The 25,639-nt window shown below is 38.8% G+C and overlaps 1 protein-coding gene across 9 annotated transcripts; it reads right to left on the minus strand.

Moving 5' to 3' along the window:
- Window positions 1-307: 307 nt before the first annotated feature.
- ALG6 (ALG6 alpha-1,3-glucosyltransferase) lies at window positions 308-25,612 on the minus strand. 9 transcript variants are annotated; one of them, XM_072868200.1, is made up of 16 exons: window positions 25,515-25,533; window positions 24,959-25,044; window positions 22,252-22,363; window positions 18,532-18,616; window positions 14,982-15,071; window positions 13,978-14,066; window positions 11,592-11,674; window positions 10,825-10,889; window positions 8,297-8,482; window positions 7,661-7,796; window positions 5,476-5,561; window positions 4,807-4,891; window positions 3,606-3,676; window positions 2,552-2,620; window positions 2,205-2,403; window positions 314-1,940 (listed from the first exon to the last, which is right to left on the minus strand). In XM_072868200.1, exons 3-16 carry the CDS (start codon window positions 22,331-22,333, stop codon window positions 1,743-1,745), a joined length of 1,524 nt encoding a protein of 507 aa, XP_072724301.1. In that variant the 5' UTR covers window positions 22,334-22,363; window positions 24,959-25,044; window positions 25,515-25,533; the 3' UTR covers window positions 314-1,742. The 9 variants fall into 9 exon arrangements, with proteins under 9 accessions (XP_072724305.1, XP_072724301.1, XP_072724299.1 ...); XM_072868198.1 differs by having other exon boundaries at window positions 24,959-25,040; window positions 25,385-25,515; XM_072868199.1 differs by lacking the exon at window positions 25,515-25,533 and adding an exon at window positions 25,385-25,511.
- Window positions 25,613-25,639: the final 27 nt, after the last annotated feature.

Raw genomic sequence — 25,639 nt, forward strand, 5'->3', positions numbered from 1 at the left:
ATATTTAAGGTTCTGTGCTTTATAGTGAACTGTTACAGTGTAGGTAAACTGCTAGCCTGTACTCACCACCCATAACCTTACAACTACTACTCAAGAGCACCTTGTTTGTCTCAGCTGCCATGGGTATAGCGTTGGCTGTGGTTACTTTTTCCACAACAAATAAAGCTGGAAAAACTGAATAAATACACTCAGCTCACAGACACGTCATGTACAGTATTCATAACGGACACAGTTGGAAGTTCCCAGAACAGCTGATTCACACACTCACAAGCGATGCTGCAGAGACAGCCCCAGAATGTGCTAATGTCAATGACAGTTTGGTATGTGACAGAGAAGCCTTTAAACAAGGATGGGTTTGCTTTTATATTTTACATATATATATATAGTGCTTATATATGCTTTTATATATATATAATATACAATATACACACATAGCGTCAGAGCAGAATTAAGAAAAAGGATAGACTCCTAATTAAACTATACGCCCATGAATTGCTTTATGATTTATTTTCGTACTACATGCTTTGTTATGTATATAATTATTCCATCAATTCATATTCTCTGAACTACTGCAGAGTACTACTCAGATTCTCTGCACTGTGCAGAGGGAGAAACTGCAGAGTTTAGTTCTGTTCACATCTGCAAATTCCTATGCAGTAAGGAGTGGGTTTTGTTGTGGGGGTGTGTGTTTTTGTTTTGTTTTTTTAAAGAGCTAGTACCTGCAGTGCAGTACCTCAGCTGTTATTTCAGTAGAACCAAGATGTTTTGGCTTTTCAGTCCTGTTAGAAGCAGTTGTTGAGAGTCATGAGAATATGCTAGCATTAAAACCGACTCATAGCTGCTGATCCGCAGCGGAGGAAGAAACGTACTCCAACCTACTGCATACACAAGAACCTTCCCCTTTCCAAATGTCACGGCCACTAATGCTGGCACATCTCTGTGGCTTCTGCGATTCTTCAGCATTCTGAAAGTATTGGTGGTGTGGAACATAACACATGTTGTAATACAAGAAAACGAAAAGCCTGTAGGTGAACTGAAGCTGCTACAGAATTGCTGTCGGGATGTGCTACAGAACTGAGGTCCATCTCGTGGCGGAGCACGCAGATCTCCAGCCAGGAACACTGCTGGAAGGTTGAACTGTTTCCCTACAACCTTAACTGAAGACCCAAGTGCTCTGCTTGGATCACAGCATCTGCAGAGCACCTCACACTGACACACAGCCATGTGCACCACCTGGATGAACGGCAGTGCGCTGTATGAAACAGCGACGGAGGACAGCAACTGCCTACACACAGCTTATGCCATCAAACAACTCCGCAAGACAACTTCAGCGCCACCAGTCACGAGTTGCTCCTTACCCTGCACTACTTCACTTGCTTACGCTTTTTATGCTGGGAAATGTGTAAACTTAATGCTAACAAACCAGTTTGCTGTTTTGCTAATACAGCTGGGGTATTTTAGCATTAATTCAAAATTTGGTCCTTTATTAGGTATTTTAAGTTTACAAATGGTAACAAAAGTATTACACTTCTGAAGAAAACACACCAAATCACATTTTCAAGTGCTCTTCAAAATTCTTCTCCTTTAAAACAGTCTTTGATTACTTTGTGTTTAAATAGGCACAATGCATTTCCCGATTTTCTTTAGGTTACACGAATTGTATTGCATCCTAAACAGGTTTACCTGCAATGCCAGACACCATTCACTGAAAATACTTTATCCTTTCACCGTTTAGTCCTTGATTAACTGATCTTCTTCTGACTTCTACTATTCTTTGAGTCCCAGAGTATAACAACATTAAAATACACCAAAAATAATAAAAAGTGTAAGCAAGAAATAACGGACACAGATACAGGGAATAAATCCGGTAACCGCTGTGGAGGGTGCACTGCGGCGCTCATTAGAGACAGGACGCCCATCAGGGTTACAGAAAGAAGAAACTGTAAGATAAGGAATGATGTATTAGCTGATGGTGATTTAACACCTCAAACGAGTAAGTGTTACTTTCATTACTTGGGTGCCCTGTATTCTTTAATCTATACATAGGTGACATTGCAGAAAAAAAAAATTAGCACACCTCTACACCGAGATAGCGTGGCTTTCCCTCTTTGGGGCTTTACACGCAGTTATAAAACTGGTTTATGCAAGTACTTCCGTACCATGATGAGCTGCAAGTAAGAGTTACAGGAATCAAAATTGCTTACCAGACTCCTGACAATCTTGGGAAATGACTTAAACCAAGAAACATATCCCTTCAGGGAAAGGGAGAACGGTTTCAGCTGCAGGTCCTCTGCTGAAGTCTTCTCAAGTATGGAAAAGCAAGCCATGCAGACTGACAGGAATGCCAGCATTGTCACAGCGTAGGCCAGCAGCAGGCCGTCTTTCAGTAGAAGAGGCAACATACTGTTAAAACAGAATTACCCGCAGACGTGAGTGCACGTTGTGAGTTATGTTTCAAAGAATGTAAAGAGAAGAGGAAAAAGAATACATTTATTTACTAGAATTGGTGAAGAACACGGTTTTAAAATAATGTTAATAGTGCCCAACTCACCTGAAAGTTGATACAAGTAAAAACCATGTAGCCATAAAAGGGATTTCATTTATGATTAAGCAGACGGGTCTAGAACGAAAAGAGGAAAGACAGATATGCAAACGCTGAAGTGACAGCACTTCATCCTCTCAGCCTTCCCCTGGACGCTGCACTCCCACTCCTCTGGGAGGCAGGGCAGAGCTCTGCCCACTCCCTGCCAGCACAGGCTCAGAAAGCCCAGGAGCAGGCAGCGCCCAAAGCGCTGCATCCTCTGCTGGGACGCCCTGCTCCTCCCCACACCCCGCTGAACCCCAGCGTGGAAATACTCTGCCCTGCACGGGGGTCTGCGGCAGGAGAGTCGCTCAGCGGAACCATCGGCACGCACAGACAGCCAGGTTAGTGCCCGCTCCGTGCAAGGCTTCGAGGAGCGCCTGTACTGCAACTTGTAGACAACTGCCTAGGGAGGTGCCAGGAGTTCTCTAACCACCAGATCAGCCTTCCTGTCAGGCATGAAGGAGAAGCGTTAAGAGGGCTGCCTCTCCACATCTTCCTTGATCAAACATTACTTTCTGGTACGCGTAGGACATCCATGCAAAAAAGCAAAGCTGCTGACTCTCCCTGCTGCCCTCACCTCCTTTGGGGCAGGGGATGGGAAGAACATGACAAAGGGAGAGAAGGCCCCTCTACCGATGCTGTTAGTGAGGCATCAGTCGCCCAGTTCAACCTACCACCGCGCTGCAGCCTTGCTGGGCAGCTAAGTACAGGGCTGTGGTATGCTGTCTATGGCAGTGTCACCTTAACCAACCCCACAGCCAGTCTATCCCCCCGACAAACCGCTGCACTCTGTGCCACATCGTACCCCAGGAAATGCAGTCAGAACACTGGCCCGGAGAGATGAGTGAAGCAGGAGAAACCAGCATGGCTGCATTTATATACTTCCACTTACAAGTTATTCAGAAAAGCAAATGTGTAGAGTTTTTAAAATCAGATATATTTGTAAGTGAGAAAGCACCATGCAATAACAAGATGAGGAAAAGAAGATCAAAATATATCCACAGAAAAATAATTTACTTACACTGACACTAGAAGAATAGATTTTTCATGTACTTGAAAGGAGAACAGGAAAAATGACAATGCACAACTAACCTTAGAAAAGGAAAGCAGAGATATATTAGTGTACGTGACTGCAATGTAAAGCACTGTCTTAGTTTCTCTGCTGGCATAGACTTTACATGAACACATGAACTAAACGACCTGATTTTTCTAGTTAACTGCTACGTTTACTCCAGTGCAACGTATAAGTACACAGAGCTGCTTCTGTAACCACCCATACATACAAAAAAATACATTGTCTGAAAGTTTACCCAGAATTACTCAGAAAGCACTTCATGCAAAGAGCCCTTGCTCTTGCTTAGCTTTACTGACAAGAGTATCCCCACCAAGTAAACGCAATACTGACGTACACAAGCGCCGGCAAAGTTTGGTGATGGTGAGAACTACCCACCTTTTTGACATACAGTTTTGCTCATCATCACGAACAGCCAATACACCAAAGTAAAGAAACTGTCTTTTTTTCCCCCCCAAATAAAACACACATTGTAAAACATAAACCAATTCTTAGAAAGGATAAGTGTTAGTTTTAGGCAATGTTGCGATAAAGTCGCAAACATTACTCACATAAAATTAAAAACAGAAATTATCTTGTAACTCTTGAAACCTTAGGACCAGCTCCATATAATTTTGATTTCAAGGAAAACCGATTTTTGCATGTAAGTCATGTTAATGTGCTTTAATTCAATGATATAATAGGACTAAGAAAAGGCAAACATTTGGGAAAATAGTACCATTTCCTTTTCAAACCACTAATGAGCTTACAATGTCCATCTTGGGACTTTTTTATTGAATTGTGCAGCCAACGCAGTTAGAAAAACTAGCACTTTGGAAGCTAAACAAAAAGAGGAGAAATTCCAACTCTATATGAGGCTTTAATGTGTACGGAATCTTCTAAAGACTCTTCAGATGAAGATAAAAATACAGCATTAAATAAAGAAAATGGAGGCCAAGGAAGAAAGCCTGGGTTTAAAAGGCAGGTCAGAGCCCCCTGGACGTGTGATAGCAATACACTTTTTAACCAATCTCTCCAGCAGAAACAGAACGGCATTTAACGGTACACGCACTTCTGCTTACGTTGCAGCAGCTGTAAGTAGAACTGTTGGTTGCACACCAGTGCTCAGTAGTGGATATAAAATAAGGAGCAATTAAAAATACACACTTACCAAAGCAAATTTAAATCCTCGGAGAGAAGGCTGGACAGTTAGTTTTATACAAGTAGGAAGCAGGCTCAGGAATGTTACAGCAAAACTAAAGGATTTTGTAAGAAAAACAGTTTTAATACATGAGTAACTACATCCGCGATATCATATCATCACTTTTGAAAACTATGTAAATTAGGAATTCAATTACAATTTTCAGAAGTACAAAATCACTCAGGGAGGCTCAATCACAAGAGAAGAGCACTGACTGGTCTTCATTGACATACGTGCTTTTGAAAAAGGAATACAGCATTTCCATTAACCTTTCAGACTCTGTAGACCTAGACTTGAATTCTTCACTTAGTCAAAAAACAGAACTGTGAGCTCTGACTTCTAAGAGCACTAAAAGAGGTAATTCTTTGAGGAAGAAAGCATGCAAATTTTAACTTGGTTTTAACCGACCAAAGTAGCTTAAATCACTATATAAACAAGCAGGAAATGTTTCCATCATAAATATTCCTAACAGTACTTGGGGAAACTCTTATCATTTGGCAGAAAAGTACAGGACAGGAAAAAAACCACTTTTTCAAGATTTTAAATACCACTTCTCATAATTCTTTGACAAAAATTACTCATTGTGCAAAAAATAATGCAAATAAAAAAACTACCTAAAGCACTTCAGTTATGTCTTACCTGAGTTTTAGCTGAGTTTGAGGTGACACGATATTCTTTATCTTTATAAGGACACTTAGACTGCACCAAATATTGGCTACTTTATCCTGGAAGGAAAAAAGGTAATTAGCGATAATTACCATTCATTTAAACTTATGTTTGCAACAACAACGGGGCTTGGGAGGTGGGGGATTGTTGGGTTTTTACCATGGTACAAAAAGACACTTGCAGATCAACATCATGTTCTTAGATGTACTTTAAATTACTCTGATCTTCAAAAATGGAAAGTTTCAAGACTCAATTAAAACGTGTTCTAAAATAACTGAGAAATAGTTCTTCAGCACAAAAGACTACTTCCTAACTCATGAGATCACCCATTTTGTGAAGATAAGGCTCTGAAACTCTCTGTCCCTGATAAAACACTGGCATATACAAATCTTTTTTCGAACGTGAAGACATTCTGTATACTGTCACATTTCATTACATACCTGAATGTATGTAGCTGTGCTTACTGCTTGCTAGCACTGACAGAGTTAACCTCTAATAAATCAAGAAGTCTAAAGACATTAGCAGTTGTGCTAGGATCACTTTCAAAATTAAATTTGTAACTACAGCTATCATGCTCGTGAAACTCATCCTAAACAGCTGCTTGAATCACAGCTGTGTAGACATAACAGCAAGAAAGCTACTAGCACCAACAACTGAGCCATCTTCCTCATATGCTCACTAGCAATACAGAATATGCACTTCAAATCTTCGGAGGATTACAAGGGAACAGAGGGTTTGGCAGCACCAGCAAACACACGGGACGCCTACTTAATAGCCAATACGATTTTACAACCATCAGCATTTGTTACTGCTTCTGTAAATGGGAACCATGTCAAAGAACCTGTTACACGCACCCCAGTATAAATTTACTGCGCATTGCTTACGTGGACAATTTCTCATTTTATCTAGATTAGCATCCAGCAAGTCACTCCCCTGATCAACTCAGAAAATATTTGGGCTAATATTAGACTAAAATCCTTAAGCTCTTTCGGCCTCATTGGTTATTGTCATTTACAGATTTCATTTTTAAACTTTGTACTGGATAAAAAGTGTGGTGGCCAAAACTATTTATTTCTAAGTCCCTGATAACTCCCAAGGAACAGGGCTGGGGTGAGGGGGCTTTTGTGGGGGTTATGTTTGGGGGTGGGCTGGTATGGTTTTTAGGTTTTGTTGTTGTTTGGGGGTTTTTGTTGCTGTTTTTTAGTAAAGTAGCAGAGAATACACTGAGAACACTTCCATACCACTGCCTAAATAAAATGCTGCCTTTGGCACATCAGCATTAACTTTTGAAGAAACAAGTGCCAGTCATGATATTACTTATATCTAAAGGAGATTACAAGAAAATGTAAGAGGAATTAAACTATGTAAGGATTTGCTTAAATCCCTGTGACATCAAAACCTGGAAATTCAAAGCTTCATTTTATTGGTTAAACTTGAAGTTGAGAATTTGCTTTTAAAAGCATAGTATTAAGACTCATGCTCTAATTAAGCAAAACAACAACCACCCCCTGTTACTTGGGAAATGAGTACCCTTTCTTTTATCAGCCAGACTCCTGTGGCGTTACTGTTAGGTAAATGAGTAATTGCTTTGCTGGATGAAGGCTGTGGTACTCAGCACCTCACAGCATGCAAATGTCGATAGCCTGAGGAAAAGTAAAAGCAGAACTAGCCTAAAACTTTTGGAAAATATTGTGGAAACTTGCACTGAAAATACAAGGTGGGTCAAAAGGGAAGTTCTAGGCTGCACCCAAAACACTATTTTTAATTTTTTTTTTTAAATAATTAATCTTGTTGAAAAAAAGCTGAGCAGAACCAAAGACAGAGACTGAAGCTGTTAACTTTTAAGGTTACATCTTCTGACACTGTCAATTACCATGGAATCTATTTCAATGGAAAAATGTATGGATTGAAGTATGGGTTTGATGATGGGATAAGTGTTGTCTACTGGTATAATATCCTGGAAGATGCCAGCTGAGCTGGGGTTAAATACTGGATTAAATAACTGGCAAGAAATGACTGCTGAAGAAGCCATCTCAAATTACTAGTTCTGTGGTGTGTCTCCCACATGAAATCCCTAAAGGTCACGATGAAGGTTTCTCAAGGGATCTAAGAATACAGAACATTTACAGTGGGGTGGGGGAGAAGAAAACATGCATGCCTCAAACAAGCCTCGGTCAATGGGAAAGAGTCTTCTGAGTACTTGCGTGATTTGTTCCATGTCGGTGCAGAACGGGAGCCAGCAGACAGCAAAGCAAACCACCACTGTCCCTCCTATTTTAGTTAACAATACTAATCTGCAATCAAGAGAAAAGCTTACATCAGAAAAGAGAAATCCAGCTACTGGTAACAAAAGTCAGTTCTTAGTTTATAGCATAAACCTTTTTTAAAAAGGGATACAGAACTAAAGGTGACAAATCTAAACGAAAAGAGCTACTGGTACCACAGAAAGTTTGGCGTCCCAGATTAGGGAGAACAACTCCATGAGAACCACAGAGCTACTGCTGTCAATCTAATCTGGTAGCCCACCACAGCCCATATTTAATTTAGCGTCCAGAATGAAAAGTGCGAAGAAAGGACACCTTAACAGATTTTGCTATCTGTTCAGTGGAAATACTTAATGTAGATCTCAACAATAAATGTTTATTTTGCATGAGAGGAATACATTACAAGGTAAGTACCTTCCACTAGAAATTAATTCAGAAATGACCACATGCAAATAAAGAGAATCTCATTCTCAATGCCAGGCTGCCTGGGCGTATTCTTGAAAAAGATAAAATGGTCTGAAGTCACTTACCCCTTTCCTTTCAGTCCCTTCTTGAAACACTTTCCAAGTAAATAGCAAAAAAAGGGCAGAGAATGGTAGAGTTCCATTTGCTTATAATTTAAGGCCAAGCAAAATGCCACTGACCCCAAAAGGTCCCAGTCATAAGACAAATAAAGCACACCCCACAAGGCAAAGCCAAGGCTCACTGAGTTGTATATGGTTTTTTATGTCAAGGACAAGATACACATCTTACTACTGGAAGTCAGTAACAAATGCCCTGAGGGATAAGCGTAAAATAGTATGCAAAGTAAGATTTTCAAAGTTAATTTTAAAAACACCTTGCCAGTTGTGACTACGTTACTCACAGACAGAAATAATTTTACTTCTGTTTAAAGTGTAATCTTTGTATTTCCAAGGCTTGATTCAAAGCTTGCACAGGCAAAAATGAGGACAAATAGTGTGTGTTAATTATACATGTAACATATACTCAGGCAACCAAGCTTTTGGTGACAGTGACACTACTTGGTAAGATGCATCAGGGTAAATATTTTTTTCTTGGTATTTACATGATTAAGGATAAAGCTTTCAAGAGTCTCTTCTCCCAGCTCCCAAGAGATATGTGCAGGATATTCAAATACGCCAGTATTTAAATTATATATTACTTAGTGCAAGGACTCCTGAGGTTTTTGTGATTATATTATACTCGCAATGCACCCTCATCCATGACCAGTTCCCTTAGCTGCTAACACTGTACAAACAATGAGTAACAGTTACTAAAAGCAACATTACTTCCTTATGAATTTGAGAACAGGTTCCCAGGCTCAGTAGGTTGAAGAGACTAAGCTACACTTGCTATTATATTGCAACAAAATATTAGCTTGGTCTTTTACTGTTGTTTTTACACAATGAGAGACACCAAGTAAGAGATACTTGTACTGTCAGAAAATTCACAATGTTTTGTTTTCTCTTTATCAATATAAATAACTGTGATAACACATTCAGATTGTCTACCTTGTTTTCAGCCCACTCAAATTTCCCACTCAAAATCATCATGTATATTTGAAATCTTATCAACTTGTTATACCAACAGGCTGTGATCGTGCAGAGATGTGGAGCAGCAGTTAAGGTTAAGTAAATCTATTGACTTCTTGGGAGCTGGTCACAGATAGCGGAGTTATTCACGGAAGAGTCACGGGGCTGGGAAGAGACCACAGGAGACTATGCAGAACATCTGTCTGCTTCACCGGGGTCATTCCTGACATGAGGTTTGCTGAACCATTTCAGAAGACCTTGACGCTGCAGATTCTGCAACATCCACAGACAATCTATTCCAGCATTTCACAGAATCAGAATCACAGAATTGTATAGGTTGGAAAAGACCTTTAAGACCATTGAGTCCAACTGTAAACCTAACACATTTCACTGTAACTCTGGTTCAAAAGATTTTGCCGTGTATTTAAAAAAAGCCCAAATATTCCCTGTGGTAACTTCAGGCCGTTACTTCTTGCCCCACCCAACATAAGACACACAGAACAGATTATTGCTTTCCTCTCTGTACATCTTTTACATATTAGAAAATTGTAACCCTGTGCCGCCTTCTGACCACCAGCTTCTCCCACCTAAGACAAACTGCATTCATTCCCATCCCCATTCTGGTAAGTGATGTCTCCAGATGTCTTTAAAGACGTCTGGCCAAAACCAGAATTTCAGAATTCCTGAACTGTAACTCAAATATCCAATAGCGTTATGATTTTTTTTCCTCCAAAATCTGTTTTCTAAGATCTTCCAAGTTCACCATGCACCCTCTTAGAAGAAAAACACAAAAACTTGATTTAGTAGTAGATGCTGAGATTCAGTATCTCCTTGGAATATTTAAATATCTACATTTATTACAACTCCAGGATTGTGTCCCTCTGGCTCGACAGCACTGAGCAGCGCAGCCTGGAGTAGTCAACAGCATTTGCTTGTTGATGTGCAGAACAAGTATAAAAACAGAAATCTTATTTAAAAAGACCCACCTATGAAGGTGTCTGCCACTAATACTGACTAGTTAGCTCTGACTAGGCCTAACTCATATTAGATGCCTAGCTTTTAAAAGGCTAGGCATAAGGTGAATGAATCCAGCCTCAAGTAATTGTAAAGGCAAGACAGAATGGCACATTTTATAGACCTGACCATTAGACGTAACTACACTTGACACACTCCTCCGCCATCTCAAGAAGATCTAAGGGGACTCTCTTTCCAAACACAAATCACAGGAGCACAAGCCATCATTCTTTTCACTGTCGTAGCACCATTGACGTTTTCTGCAATAAAGTGACTGACAGAAATACGAGCTTGAGGCACGGAAAGAATGCTATTCATGTTTGGATTGATTTGTCCCAATATCAACGATTTATCTCCAATATATTTCAGACTTACAGTTTTCTATACTGAGGGGCAGAAGCCCCTCAGATGACTTCATATACAAAGGTAAGCCTCTTCCCAGCTAAAGACAAGTACTAAAGAACAGCGTTACTTAGTAAATGGAAATTCATTTCACTGCAGAGCAAGGATACTGGAAATGTCCATGGTCAATAAGAATGAGGCCTGGATAAAGCAGTATACAGAGAGCACTGGAAACCTGGAAAGAAGGATCAAAAAAAAAGAGAGGGGAAATAATTACTTCTAAGTTAGACATTAGACAGAAGAACTTCTACTACTTCTCCAGTACCAAAATTTGCCCCTCCATAGTGCATCCTATATGTAGGAATCTTCTTCTCTACAAGTAATCTTCTGTCAGTAATATTTTGAGGAATCAAAAAGGATAAAGATTTTCCATAAATAAGAAACTATTGAACGGAGACCAGCCTGCCCTTTGCCAACCAGCTCAAAGATCATCCACACCCATCTTAAACGTTGGAACCACTCCAAAAATCAGAAGACTTATTATTCCAAAATGTATTGGTTCTACCATAAGGAGTGTGCAAGACAAAGCAGTTCCTAGATTCCCCCATGTCGCAGCACAAATCTTGTTTTTACTACCCAAGTAATGAATTCAGAAAGAAATATAATTCAGGAGTTCATGGCTACTAAACTTCAGAGCATCTTGTTATTGTTATTGAAAGCACTAAAATAGTTGCTGTAAGATAAATTAATGGCTTTCTTTTTTCTTTTTAACTGAAAAGCCTTCAATACAAGATATACTGGTTGTCATCAGTTTTACATCAATTGAAGCCATCGGCGTGTTCTATATTTTAATTAGCTGTCATATTGTTACATTTCTATCCTGTTTTAACAGTATGTTTTCTTTGTTTTCTAATTTACACACACACCAGATACTTGCCTTCTTTTTAGTAGATGTTTCTTTCAAGGAAAAACAATATAAAATAACTGCAGGAATATAAACCAGCAAGTCAGCAACAAACACTGAAAAATAAAGATTAACTTTACATTAGAATCCTCTCACATACCTCATCTTAATGCTCTTCAAGTTGTGTATTTTCATCTGGATTGTGACTCTTTTGACTCTGCTCCTTAATACTCCACATCTTGGTTGTATTTGGTGTAAAAAACCTCAGATGATAACAACTACAGAGTGTTGGAGTGAGATTGGTTGCCTACCTTTTGAATGTGCGGTTTGCATCTGTATCCTCACTGAAAACTTCACTTTAGTCATTCAGTTCAACTGAAGTTCAAAAGTCTATAGTGACTGTAGTTTCAGCTGAATATGCTTTTCTGTGGCCCTACATTGTGTTACAGTATGTTTCATTGTTTTAAAGATAGCTCAAGGTTTGTCAGTTACACCAAAGCTGATTTTTTTCAATTGTTTTGGGAAAGTCTAGGGAAAAATATAGGCAAATGAACGTTAAAATATCAGAAAGTTCATCATTAGAATAAACTGGGTAGTTCCACTTCAAAGGACAAAAAGAAATAGGTCTACAGAATTTGATCTTGTTAATGTTTCTAACGCTATCATTTCTGATGTCCAAAAGCTGCTGCTTCCATGTGTTCAGCTGTTTTAGCTTCTGGCACAGCCTCAGTCAATAAGGGAGCACACTCTAGTTCCTCACATGCCGAAATCAGAGAAGGCATTCTTAATTCTCAAAAGAAATCAACTACGACTAGATCCAGTCAAGTTGTTTGATGGAACAGATAGTCTGGAGGCACAATTAAGAAGCTCTAGATTATAACAATCTCCAATGTATCTGTGTGAATAACTAGTGATGTGGATAAATAGACTGAAATTAGTTATTTGGCTTTGATCATCTGCCTACAGCAAATATACATAAGAGTGTCGACAAGAAAACAGACCCAGCAGGTTCACCTGCCTAGAATTATGTCAACTCCTGCTCATGCTTAAACCACCAGGTGAATGCTTCTTGAGCCTTGTCTTAAGAGCCTGAGAAAAATCTCAGATTATTTCTATAAACCAGTTTCAGAAAATGTGCAATTATTCCAAGAGGGAAAGTATGCTTTGCCTCTTTTGAGTCACGGGCTTTGGAAGAAAATGTTTAAAGGTATCAGTCATTCAGTGATGAATTGTTTTGCAGGCTTAAGCCACAATTAAACAAATATACCCAAGGTGTTAGCAAAAGAAATACACTGACACTTAAAATAAAGGCGTAATACCAACAGCTGACATTTACCATTCTGAATTATTTTAATGCATTCTTCTAATGGCTATTGTTAAAAAAAGTGTTTATCAGTTCTCCTAGATCCATCAGCGGTTTGTTAAGTGAGTTGATTTCAAAATTAATGAAGACCATTTCAAGGGTAATTAAGTTCTAGTGACTTTTTTTTTTTTTTCAATTCAATCAATTACTAGAGACCAGACTGAGAGGTTTGTGAAGTACAGAAAAGCTATTGATGAGCAACAAATTCTGCTGTTGCAATCAGAAAGCATTTTGTGGAACTCGTGTTACGCAAAGCAAAAGACAGATTTAAAATGACAGAAAATAGTAACAGGATAATATGGCATCTGCCATTGCTTAGAGAACAAGAGCTCACTGGTCACATTGTTTGCTGTCCTACTGATACAGCTACTGCACTAAGTTCTCTACAAATTTCTTTCTGCACTTGTTTTATCCTTTTCCTTGAAGAGGCAGTTCAAAATAATCAAATGGTCGGAAGAGTGACTGCAAAAAAATGAGATTTAGGATAAAAGTGGTAAAACACATTTTTACTTTTTTGTTAACAGAAGTTTCTCTCTAGAAAGTGGTGACTGTTTGAAATAAAAGTGACATCTTTAAAAATATCAAATATTTCTCCCTTTCAGATAAAGCATACAGCTCATAATAAAGATCTGAGACCTCAAGAGGCTGTTCAGTCAGTGAATGCCAGTCTACATGCAAAATAATTTTACAATAAAAACCAAGCTAAACTGAAAATGAAAAGTGTATTTATCAGAACAGAAGGGAAAACAACAATACTATCTTCAAAACTGAAAAATGGGTCTATGCTACAAAAAAAAGTAGCTTTGTTTTAGAGTTTTTACTGAATCAATTGGGTTGAAAACTTGTTTGTATATTTTATATTTATCGGCTTCACAAATGATGGCAGAAGAGAAAAGAATACAGGGGTTTGGTTCATAAATGGATGTGCAAAGCCACTCAAGTCAAAGAACTGAGAATAAACTGGTGAAGACAGAGGAACTGCATGATATTAAACATGCTAAATTAGTAAGCGAGACAAATCTGTACGATCATCCTAAGGAAATATAGTTTTCCTACCTGTTGTACGCATAAATAACTTGTGTGGCTGACTCTCATACCCCTGAGATGTGTGCAGAGCAATCCAATCAGGATTTATTAACTTTGCACTGTAAAACAAAGTACAGACACATCAAACTGTAGACAGTTCTCATTTCCCTTTACACTCCTTTCAGCAATAAAGATGACATGCACAGGAGCATATTCCAAGAATTAAGATGAATGAGAAGAAATATTTCAAAGAGCAATAGTGATCGATGAAAGATTTTCCTCACCACTAGATCAGTTTACACTATAGACGTTCACAATTAAAAAAAAAATCTTTGAAAACAGTAAAAATGGAATATAATATTTATTAGGACAAGATAACCACCTTCAGTCTAGTTCCACTGACTTTTAAAAAAACAATTGTAAATACCTTTCATACTTAAGTATTAAATATAAACCATTTACAGTTCACATAGATGCCCCACATAACTGTGCCTGTGCACTTTAACCTACATTCTTATTCCATAAGTCTCATTCCAACAGCAGTAAAGCCCTTGTGGAAAAAGTATTCCAATAACAGAATTCTATTTACATGATATCCAGTCATCAAATGTCACTCGGGCTCTCAATACAAGAGAGGTTTCCCATGCGATGCACCCAATTCCTACAGCACTTTTCTCTGTGCATCACTGATCCAATAGTGGCTTAGATGGAAAGCTACAAATCTAAGTCACATCTAAATCTGCTAAAATTTAAGGACTTGGCAAAAAGAAGAATGTAACCCTTCAGTCCCCCTTGCAATAATTACAAGACAGAAAAATAGCAGTATTAGTTTTAAGCAATAGGGATACACATAAAATCTATTTCCCGAGCTTTAAAGTAGCAAACAATACTTTCCATTTCATCAGCTGCCCAGATTGGTAGTTTTTAGCTACTAGTTTCTCTCCTCAGGAGAGAAAGAAAAAAAAAGGGGGGGGGAGATGAATTTGGTGGTTTGTATTCTCCACAGAAGTAAGCATTTAAAATAACGAACTTACATGTAAGCACACACAAAACTGTGATAGGCAGTAAGAGGTGGATAATCAAGGCCCCAGTACAGTAGGTTGTTATCACTTGTATTGAAGTACCTAAAAAAAAAAAAATTTCAAGAAGGATCTACGTTTCCAGCTTTGTTTCAGCCCAAGGAAAAGTCTGAATATTAAATCAAATCTTTGTATCAATGTATTCAAAATCCAATATAGAAGTTAGCAACTTCTATACCTGCTTTATTTTATTTCACACAAAAAAAATCTCAAGCAACAAAACAAAAGCAAAAGTGATTCAGAGTACACTCACTTCTGTTTGCAAAACAGATTTTAAAAAGCTACTAGAGCTTACTTACCTGGAGAGGGAAAATCCTTGATGTGAACAGTTTGACAAAAATCCAGAGACTAAGACAAAGCCTGCACAAAAATAGTTGTGCACATCTACTGTAGCTCTAAATTTGTTTATGTGGTAGGCTTTGCAGATCCTCCCCTCCATCTACAAACCAAACCTACATTTTTCATGCAGGTCAATTATTCCAGAAGACAGCAGTCAATTTGCCAAAAAGGAAATAAAACCAATGCAGTTAAAAGGAAATTTCAAAAGAAATGGAATTCACTAGTGATTTTTCCTGATATTAATCCTAGATTCCTTTTTCTTCTGGACTTGGACAGCACATTTAATATGTGACAATGATTTCTGAATAGTTAAACTTTATCCACTACTCTTTTAGACTGTAACGTAGCAAAGTTGTGAACTGCTTCTACTCAACAGACCTTAATATGAAAATTCTGAAAAACCATCAGTTGAAGTTATACTGCTGGAAAGCAACTGAACAGAGGTGGAAAAGGGTGGCATAAAGATATTACACAGACAAACAAAAAGCAGCATAGGTCTGGAAGAAAACTATGCCACAGCAGGTGCATCTAGGCAATTCTGTCAGCACGAACGTAGGAGTCAGGGGGCTAAAAAGTTCCTCAGAAGGCAACATCAAGTTATGAGAGTAACACCCCTGAATAATCAACACAAGGTCATTAACCTCAATCAGATATGTCAGCCACAACCACTCTATCTAGTCGTACCTCAAAACTCAGGCAGACCACGTGACAGAAAGGAAAAGGATTTTCCCATTTGTAATTACATTGTGTCAGTATTTCTACAGAAGGCTGGCAGCAGTTAAAATTAAGTCACCTCTTCCAAATGAGAAACAGAAGTTACAAAAATAAGGCATCAGACCCTTTATATCTTACAGTGAAACAGACTGACTAGTCTAACTGCCAAGGGGCAAGCTCTTGGCTTTTCCAGTTTCTCTCTTCAAATGCAGCCGATTTTTTACATTTATTATAGTAATGATATTTCTTGAATTCCTTATGAGCTGCCTGAAGTATCTTATGAACTGATGATAAATCATATTTCTTTGAGTTGCATCTCTGCTTCTTATCCTACGATTCAAGATTGCTCAGGCCAAGGCAGTTCAGATTCTTCATGCAGATTGTAATAGTCTGCAACTCAGTAGTGAACTTTCCAGTTTTGTATTTCTTTTTTTAATTTTACCTTCCATAAACTCATAGTTTAAACAGAAAAAACAATCCCTATACCCAGTCATACTTAGCAAAAAAGCCTTCACAGTTTTAATTAGCAGTATAATAAGAAAGGATGTTCTTAAAGTAGCCTTTAATACATAATGTCAAGACTCTAAAGAATATAAAAAAGAAACATTTAAATTCTGGCCTCTGGCTCAGAGAAATCTCACACAAGGAAATTAAGTGCAAACCATACTGTAGTTCACTGCAGCATTTTTTTTTTTTTTTTTATAAATCTTGGTTTGGATCAAAGCAAATAAGCACAAAACATGCAGCTGCATTACCTATACATGTCTGTTTAACAGAAAACATGACAATGAAGTCTGTGAAAAGATCAAGAGATCTCATAGGACTATGTCCTCACCAGAGAGCTACTCTCTGTATTTACCTAGACAAATTTACAGAACACGTGCTTGCTGCATAGACAGCTTTTCTAAATACTTAACAAATAACAGCACTAGAAGCTATTCAAATTGCAACTTCAAATCTGAACACCATTTTTACATACCGGAGTGTAACGTCTTTTCACACTGCATATTTCTATAATACAGGAGGGGAAAGACAGCTTCATGTTCTAGAATGTAATCCCTTGCAAGTCAGACAAGATGTTCTTTTCCAAACACCCAAGACTGAATATGACTTCCCTGTATTAGAGATTAAATTCCCAAAGCAGACCCAATCCAAAAAAACTTCTGTTATAAATAAAACGAAGAGCAAATACAAAAAGACTGAGATGCCCAACTGGCAGCCCATCGGCTAAACCCAGCCTGCAATACAGTTTCATCTGGCCCCTGGGAATGCCTAGAAATAATGACCGCTATAACTCTTAATTTTAAGTACATATAGTTCCGCATAGCAGAGTGGATCAAAGCTGCCAATGCTATTATTATGTCAGCTCTCTGTTATCCCAACTCTGGCACAATGAGGGGTTTGGATATCCCAGAAAAATGATAGAAGAGAAATGATAATATAGATACAACGGGATGATCTGAAGTCACAACACAGAGTCATCTGCAGAGTTCCACAGTGCCATACTTTCAGAATTGGCCCCACATGTATTTACAGAAATACAATTGAATTAATATTCTATTCTGTCATATTGGTCTGTTCGCCAACAGACAGCTGAGGAAAAAATTACACCAGACAAACAGAATGTCACTATCCCTGTTGGAAGATGACCTGGAGTTCCAATGCATTCCAATTTGTGTTGTAGCATATATATGGATTAAATAATTTTTACCATTCCATACAAGTTCTAAGGAATATTAGGAATAATGTAAAAATAAATTAAATGTTTGGAATAATTTTCCTACTGTTTTAAGTGATCTGTACAAACTAAGTTCATTATCCTTACATCTAGATTCCAGGCACCCACATTTTAAAATCTATATTAAGAACATGGGTGTGAATAATGAACTCACAGGTATAAAAAAATAACCCGTGCCTCCAGCACAATAATTCAAGTCTCTGCATTTACTGGCATGCCCCTGCCTTTTAGCTTGGGGGAGACAAGCAGAGTTCATTTTGGTTTTGTCAGTCCTGATAATCATGAAAGTTATAGTGCATTAGAGAACTGGAAGTCAGGAAGCTGAACTTATTTTTTTCTAAACCAGGAGAACAAGCTTCTCTATGATCTCTTATAGAAGCCTGCTGAAAAATTGCTTCTTGATCTTTCCAGTCAATTCAAAAGCTAGAGCTTCACAACAGAGAAACCTACCAGTCAGAATATTTTGTTATACAAGCTTGTAGCTAGTAAGTCAAAGTTCCAAATTTTAGCTTTTTTGTGTGTGTGAAGAAAATGGTACCTCAGTCTGAGAACAGGGTGATATTATATTACTACAAAAGGGTTTTTAGAATAGCTCAGAGAACAGTAGAAGATGTTGCAGAGATCTTAAACTTTAAGGTATATTAAAGTAAGATATGAACCAAAGTTTCATTACATTTACCCCTCTGTAACCTGAACTACAATAGCACTACATACCACTGCCTGACGGGTAAATTGTAAGTAATTTCTTGCCAGTGTCTCTGAGCTTCATAGTCTCCATACATAGGTGGTTTTCCTGCACCTAAAAAGAGATGACAGAGTATTTAGGAATTTATTCGGTTTATGCAGATTGCTTTTCCTCCAGATAAGTATTTGCATATTAATATATTACTGACTTTATTCTCCATTCCTCTATGATATTGGAGAACAAAATAGAGACCTCATCTGCTATGCAGTCTAACAGGGAGGAGGAAAAAAAAAAAAAAGTTATGCGTTCTTCTGGCTTTCTAGATATTTCTGCGAAAAGCATTTATCAAGATATTCCACTGTGAAGAACTGCTTCCTCATCTGACAAAAAAAAATCATTTCCAAGTGTAGATGAAAAATGTGGCACTTTCTCTGAAATAAGAAACCGTACATAATGGACATCTTATACTGATTTTGTATGAACTACTACACTTCCTTAGTATATAGTAATTGACAATGTTCTCACTTGCATTTCAGCCGTGTCGTGGTACCTTGCTATTAAAAGTAACGACCAGCCTTATTTTTAAGTTTACTTAGAACTAGGACCTGCTGCAAGTCCCCCAGTTCCTCTCCCTTTCCTCTCTTGCCTGCCTTGCAACACTAGCAACAATACTGCATCTGTCCCTTTCCCTGTGATTCTTAATAAAGAGTTAAGATGAGCCATTTACTAAATCAGGCCATTCAGTAGACAGAATAGGTTTAGAAGAATTTTTTCTTATAATTTACAAAGCTTTCTAGATAATAACTGCTCCATTTTGGCTTAACGGAATTCTCTCTCACACATTTTTCAACTGAGTTATTGTTACATAGCAGTTCTGCAAAATGAATTACATTAAAGGACGCTTTTCACACATGCATACATGAGTCTCAGGAAACTAAGATTTCTTTTTTTTTTTCCACAGAAAAAAGCTTTATCAATGCAAATACTTCAGATGTCTACTCATAAACAATTCCCTCAATGTAAGCCTAGCTCTGATAATGGCAGTATGTTAAGCATCTTTATCACAGAGTTTATTTACTTCTATTAACCTGTGCTTATTGAGAACAGAAACGGGACTGATAGTACTTCCAGTAAGATATTGACACTAGCCAGACAGAGATTTAAGAGTTTCTTTAAAATATAGGAAAGCCATCTATATTTTTTTCACATGATCTATGTTTGTGGGAGTCACACAAGCTCAGATATGTACTATTTATTCCTGGGTAGTGGAGAGAACAGATTATCTCTGCTAATTTATTCCTGGGTAGTAGAGAGAGTAGATTATCTCCACTACATGACACATTCAACTAAAAGTTTCCCAGATAAGTGAGGTCACTGGAGAATAGGAGTTTTATCAGTGTCCATTCTGTAGCTATAAATCTAGTGGAACAAGAAACCTGTCATACGATTACTGAAATACAAAAATAGGTGTTATCCAAATTTTAGAGTGTGTGTATATGTGAGTTTGTGTGTATACACATGCATATATAAACACACACATGTTAAACACGCACATTTTATTTCAGCTTCTCCCCCTCTCAAAAAAAAAAAGGAAAATAAATTAACTGGCTTCAGAATGATCAAAAGAGATCTTAATCCAAAGGTTCGATTACTAAAAGCCAAATACAGAGACTGATCATACATTAGTTCGAGAATGCATATTTAGCTTCTGTCTACAGCAAGCATCAAGTATACAGCCAAACAGAATTCAGAATTAATAAAAATGGAGTATTTTATTTTAAGAGAGTCACAAATACTTTAGAGTCTTACTCAGTTTTATTGTCACCTGGAAACAGACCTTTTAAGGGTCTGAAGCTGCCTTTCAGCAGAGGTATTCAGCTTCTACTCATTTAACAGGAGTTTGGCAATGCATTAAAAAAAAATTATGCATTAATCTATGAAGCCAAATTTTTCCTCAATAATTCTCCAAGACAAACTAGTCTAAGGCCATCATAAATGGCAACTTTTCAAAACTAGGTATTAGTTATCTGCTTTCTCACCATCATCACCTTAATTCCAGAGGCAGGTCCAAAAGCATACTAGATGGCAAGCAACAGAATGGAAGAGATATAGCAAATCAACGCTGTACCGTAAATGAGGGCAGAATTAACCTCCTTGCTTCTGGCCATCAGGCCACACATGGTTTCAGAGTATACCGAATCAGCATTTCTACCAGAGTCTGCTTCAGAGAACGACGACTACTTCTAATCCTTTGCTCAATTTTATCGCATTGAGCAGCAGTGAAAGCAAAACATCAGTTTAAACATTACCCTGCCCAATTTTTTTTTCTTGCTCCTGTCATTAAAGGTTTATTACATCTGAAGGAAGTACAAGAAAAAAAATTGCTGGTGTACTTATGCATTTGACAGCTCTGTCTAACGTTCAGGTTTGTTTTTTGTTTGTTTTTGTTTTCAGCCAGCCAGCACTCAAAGTTACACACATGCTTTAATAATTTGCTGGATTGGATCAGACTCAGCTTTTTCTATTCCAAAAGTAGTTATGTGATCGTTCTGTATGAAACAAGATTTAAAAAATTGTTACTTTAGTTCAGGCATTATCTTAAGACTCTCTTTCAGAATCTTGATTGGTTTGAAATTAAATCAACTTCAAAAAAAATCTAGTTAGCAATGTAATTGTAAATACTTGCAGTGCAACAGAAATTTAGTATTGTGTGGCAAAAGACAGGGTATTTTTTTTTTCTGCATAGAGATGCGTAGAAGAGAACCTCAGTTACCTACAGAGCAGATCTCTCATAACAGGCATTTTCAGAAAGCAAACCCAAAATAAAACAACTGTGCAAGAAGGTATGCATGCAACTTATCTTCAAGCAAGTTCCTTCAAGTAAATGAAGCCCAGGAGTCACCAGTTTAAAACCACCAGAATACTACTGAACAGCTCCAACTACTCAGGGGATGAGGCTCCCAATTGTCTTAACAGAAAACCAGAGTTGAATTTGACTGAGCTTGTGATTCTTTTAGCTGATGGGGATTGAAAGTAACGGTTCATTTTTTTAAAAAAAAAAAATTTTGCAGAGAGCAAGCTTCGTGCAAGCTTATCCTAAGTGTAGGAATGGCATTGAGCGGTTTGGAAAAAAAACTTGCGAGCTCTTTGCAAGCATTATGAGATGGGGAGGAGAAAAACTCATCTATTAAAAGAATATAGCTCTAGTTCACGCTGTAAACAATCTTCATAAGTATAGCTACGAGGCAGAGTGTAATCGCTCACTCCACGTCACCTTTACACCATCTTCATTATCACCAGTACAGTTTTATCTAAATATAAATTCAGGCTATATCTGTTCTAGAACTTAAAGGACAAGATTACACAAATGTACAATTGGACTGCAGTAATATTCTGCAGCTACTGAAACAACAAAGGCATAGGGGTGAACAGCCAGCTGTTCTTTGGTTTCTCCTAACGCATTATTGACCCTCACACCCGCACCCCCACCCCACTCCCAAAAAAAGTTGTGGTGGTTTTTTTTCAGCGTTTTGTCCCAAGCGGCTGTGATGTTAATCATTGCACACTTCAGAAAAATAAGAACATATTATATGAACCTTAGGGAAATAGAGAGGCACTAAAATACGACAATACTTGACATAACACATTGTTTCCTATTTATGACTTCACATGCAAGTTTATTTTAATTTATCACAAGCTCCATAATTCACTTTCATACGGTTGTTTTACAGACCGTGAACACGTATTACCTGAATAAGAACCAAGCGATACAGTCCAGCGTACAGTAAGTGCTAGTAAAACAGTAATTGTCATTAAGCTCCACTTCTCCATAGCTGGTCTTTGTAACAAGCCAAAAGGTACCTGAAAAAAACACCGTAAACATTGCTACAATACCGTCCATGGTTTTGTTCCTTAGGCATTTAATGGCACTACTGATAGTCCCGGTTTTCTCCCCACCCAGAAGCATTCTGTTCCTATCTTGCATCTGGAAGCATGCTGCAATCAGGAAGGCAATTTCAGTACTGGAGAATTTCTAACCATGAAGCCAAATGCTGCCCAGAAGCAATTTCTCCCACTTCTGAGCTAGAAGCTGAAAAGGCATCTGACAAAATGCATAAAAACAACACCAAGAAGCAGGGTAAAAGATTTCAAACCACTTAAGAGAATTCGGATACCAGATCAACACTACGCTGGATGTACACACTTAAGCATCACCTTAATAAACTCCAAACAATTTGTTATGCAAACATGTAGCATGTTTTACCTATAAGTGACAGGAGAAGATTCTACAAGAGTAGAAAAGGCTGTAGTGGTAGTTAAAATACTCATGCCAACCACGTATGTTAAGTAGCTCACAAGCTAATATCTGCCACTGAACAAGAAAAACTTTTTCAAAGAAGTCTATAAAAATTCCTATATTAATAACTCACTAGAAAAAAAAAATAGTGTTAACAAGCATACAGTTTTAAAAAGCGAGTAAATGTCCCAGTATTAAGTTAATGCCACTTATTTGTTCAATTAAGAACACCACGGCCAAATTATGCAAAATGCAGATCTGATATAGGTTTCTCTGTTGGTTTAAACATACTAAAAAGTTATTTAAGAGTTAGCTATGTACTGGCAGGTCTTACGCTGGACCAGGTATTGTCTGTTCTCTTGCAGCCATTGTAAAAGCACAGGGCCCATCATAAACTCTGTATCAGGTGTCCTAACTAATTCCACAGGAATACAGTCATAAGCCAGTACATAATCAAAAAATTAAATGCATAGTGCCGCCCTAGGAATGCAAACATCTGGCATTAATGATGAAAAATCCCTGATCTGAATCTTACTTCAGTCTCCTTGATATTCAAAACAGGGCTTGAAATTCTACCTCTCCCCTCCCAAGCATAAGCACACTATCCATCAGCTACCTCTCCCTAGAGGACAGGCCAGATGAAACCTACCAGGCTCAAGAGATCTTCTCCATTCTTCTACCCAAAAAGGCAGGAGGACTGATCTCCCACCAAGCTCACTTGACCATACCAAGGATCCGGTAACAATAAGAAACATTGCTAGGTCTGTCAAATTAAAGGCCACATTCATCGAACTGAGAAATCAAGAAACAGGAAAGTAATGATGTTGCCCTATGCAAAAAAAAACGCTAACTATAGAATATGCAAACTTTGACCCAGAGGATCAAAAATATTTTAGTCTGAGTTAGAAAAAAAAATGAAGAAGAAACTAATCCTCCAGTCCTGGCCGTGAGAGACAGCAGTAAATCCAAAGACTGTACTTCTGCCAAATCAGCAGCAGTAGCACCATTCCCTCCACAGTCAGCAATAGATACGTTACAGAAGAGTGGATGAGCCTGGGCACCACTGCCAAAGACTTTCCTTGCAGAAGAGGCATCATCCAATTTAAGCAAGTTTAATATACTTGCCACTGCCAAAAAAAAGGAACAAAAAAATCCCACACAGCAGCAGTACTGAACTGCTGTTTTAGTAAGAGACAAGCAACATCTAAGACACATTTAAGTTATTCTGCTCAAACTAAATCCATATTTATTTACTATTCACAGAGAAGTATGACCCAACACCACCACCAAGGGAAAAAAAACAAGTTACTTTAACAATATAAAATCTATGACAGCAGTAGATCACCATCTATAGGTAGAAACGTGAACACTGATATTTGCACGCTTTCAATGCTACACCTGGGCCTAAAGCACAGGACAGGCACATTTATCTAAATAAAAGATACTGAGGTCAACTCTGTAGATCATTCTACCCTAAGTGAACTCTCCTGCTTCCTAAACTTGGGTCCAATAAGACTGGTCCTATATGACTTCCAAAATCAAGTGTCACAAGCCTGGCCTTTGCCTTCTATAATATACTCACATCTGCCCTTCCCTTCTATCTCCAGTTAGAACAATTATTAATTAATTATACCTTCCTAGTTCCTACATAATTCTTACATAGTGCCAGCCTCAGCTACAGACAGACTCCCCCATCTCTGTTCCTCTCATTTACTTCTGCCATTCCCTACGTTTGGAGTAGCTGACATTTTCTGGGGTACTGAGTTTCTTCTTTCTCTCCTCTCAAAAGTAATTCTTAAAATATTCTTTCCTACTTCTTTCTCATCTTACATAATTATTCCATAGCTCCTGAAACAAAAGCCATGCTTTTATTAGATTCCAAAGCATGGATCTCTAATTTTTGCTGTCCCATGGGTAACAATGTTAAACAAATAAGACTTTTCAGGAGATGATAAAGCTGGTTTGGTCAGTCTCAAACGTTTTACCTTCTGCCTCTGGATGAGCCACGCTAGAGCATCTCTCGAGCGAGATGCTGCCTATAAGCATCAGGTGAAAATCACAGCTCCAAAAACCCACTATCCTTCCACACTGCCTGCTATGAAGATTCAGATAAATAGCACCGATACAAACCACCCACTCCTTGCCAAAGGGAAACTTACAGAACTCAGTCATGGATGCACCACCCTCAACAGAACTCGTTGTTTTAAGAGATGTCAGCACGCAGCTCAGCAGCACCCTTTCCTTCCTCAAAAATGCAAACACTACATTCAGAATGTCACTTGTTGAAGTAACACCCGTTCTATAAGCCTCCTGCTTCCTTACTCCTTGTCAGAAGATGTATTTATTTCTCAATTTTCCTCATTCACCCACCCTCTCTTCCCAGCCGCCTCACAGAGAGACACGAGGCTGAGCTGTTGCAGAGGGACTGCTGCTCGGGCCTCCCCGCTACCCCAGCCGAGCCGCCCTCACCCGCCAGCGGGCACCGCCCCGCTCCGGGCGACCCCCTCCCCTCAGCCCCCAACCGCCGCCCGCACCCCGGGGAAGCGACGGAGGGGAGGCGCGGTACACCCGCCCCGCGCACTAACACCGGCTTCCCGCCCCGGCCCCCCGGGGCAGGACAGCGGGAGCGAGGCAGCCCGCCGAGCCCTGAGGGAGCGGGCAGCGCCCCCGCCCCGGCCTTTCCCGCCGCTCTGGCGCGAGCCCGCGCCTCCTTACTGGACACAACCGCCGCGCACGCGCTTCCGCGCTCCAAGCGGCTTCCGGCCTCCGCCGGCGGGCGCGCGCGCCCGTAAGGCGGCGCAGGCGGGGCAGCGCGCATGCGTAGGGGGTGTCTGCGCCTG

This window comes from Ciconia boyciana, chromosome 7, assembly GCF_034638445.1.
Source record: "Ciconia boyciana chromosome 7, ASM3463844v1, whole genome shotgun sequence".
Taxonomy (NCBI): domain Eukaryota; kingdom Metazoa; phylum Chordata; class Aves; order Ciconiiformes; family Ciconiidae; genus Ciconia; species Ciconia boyciana.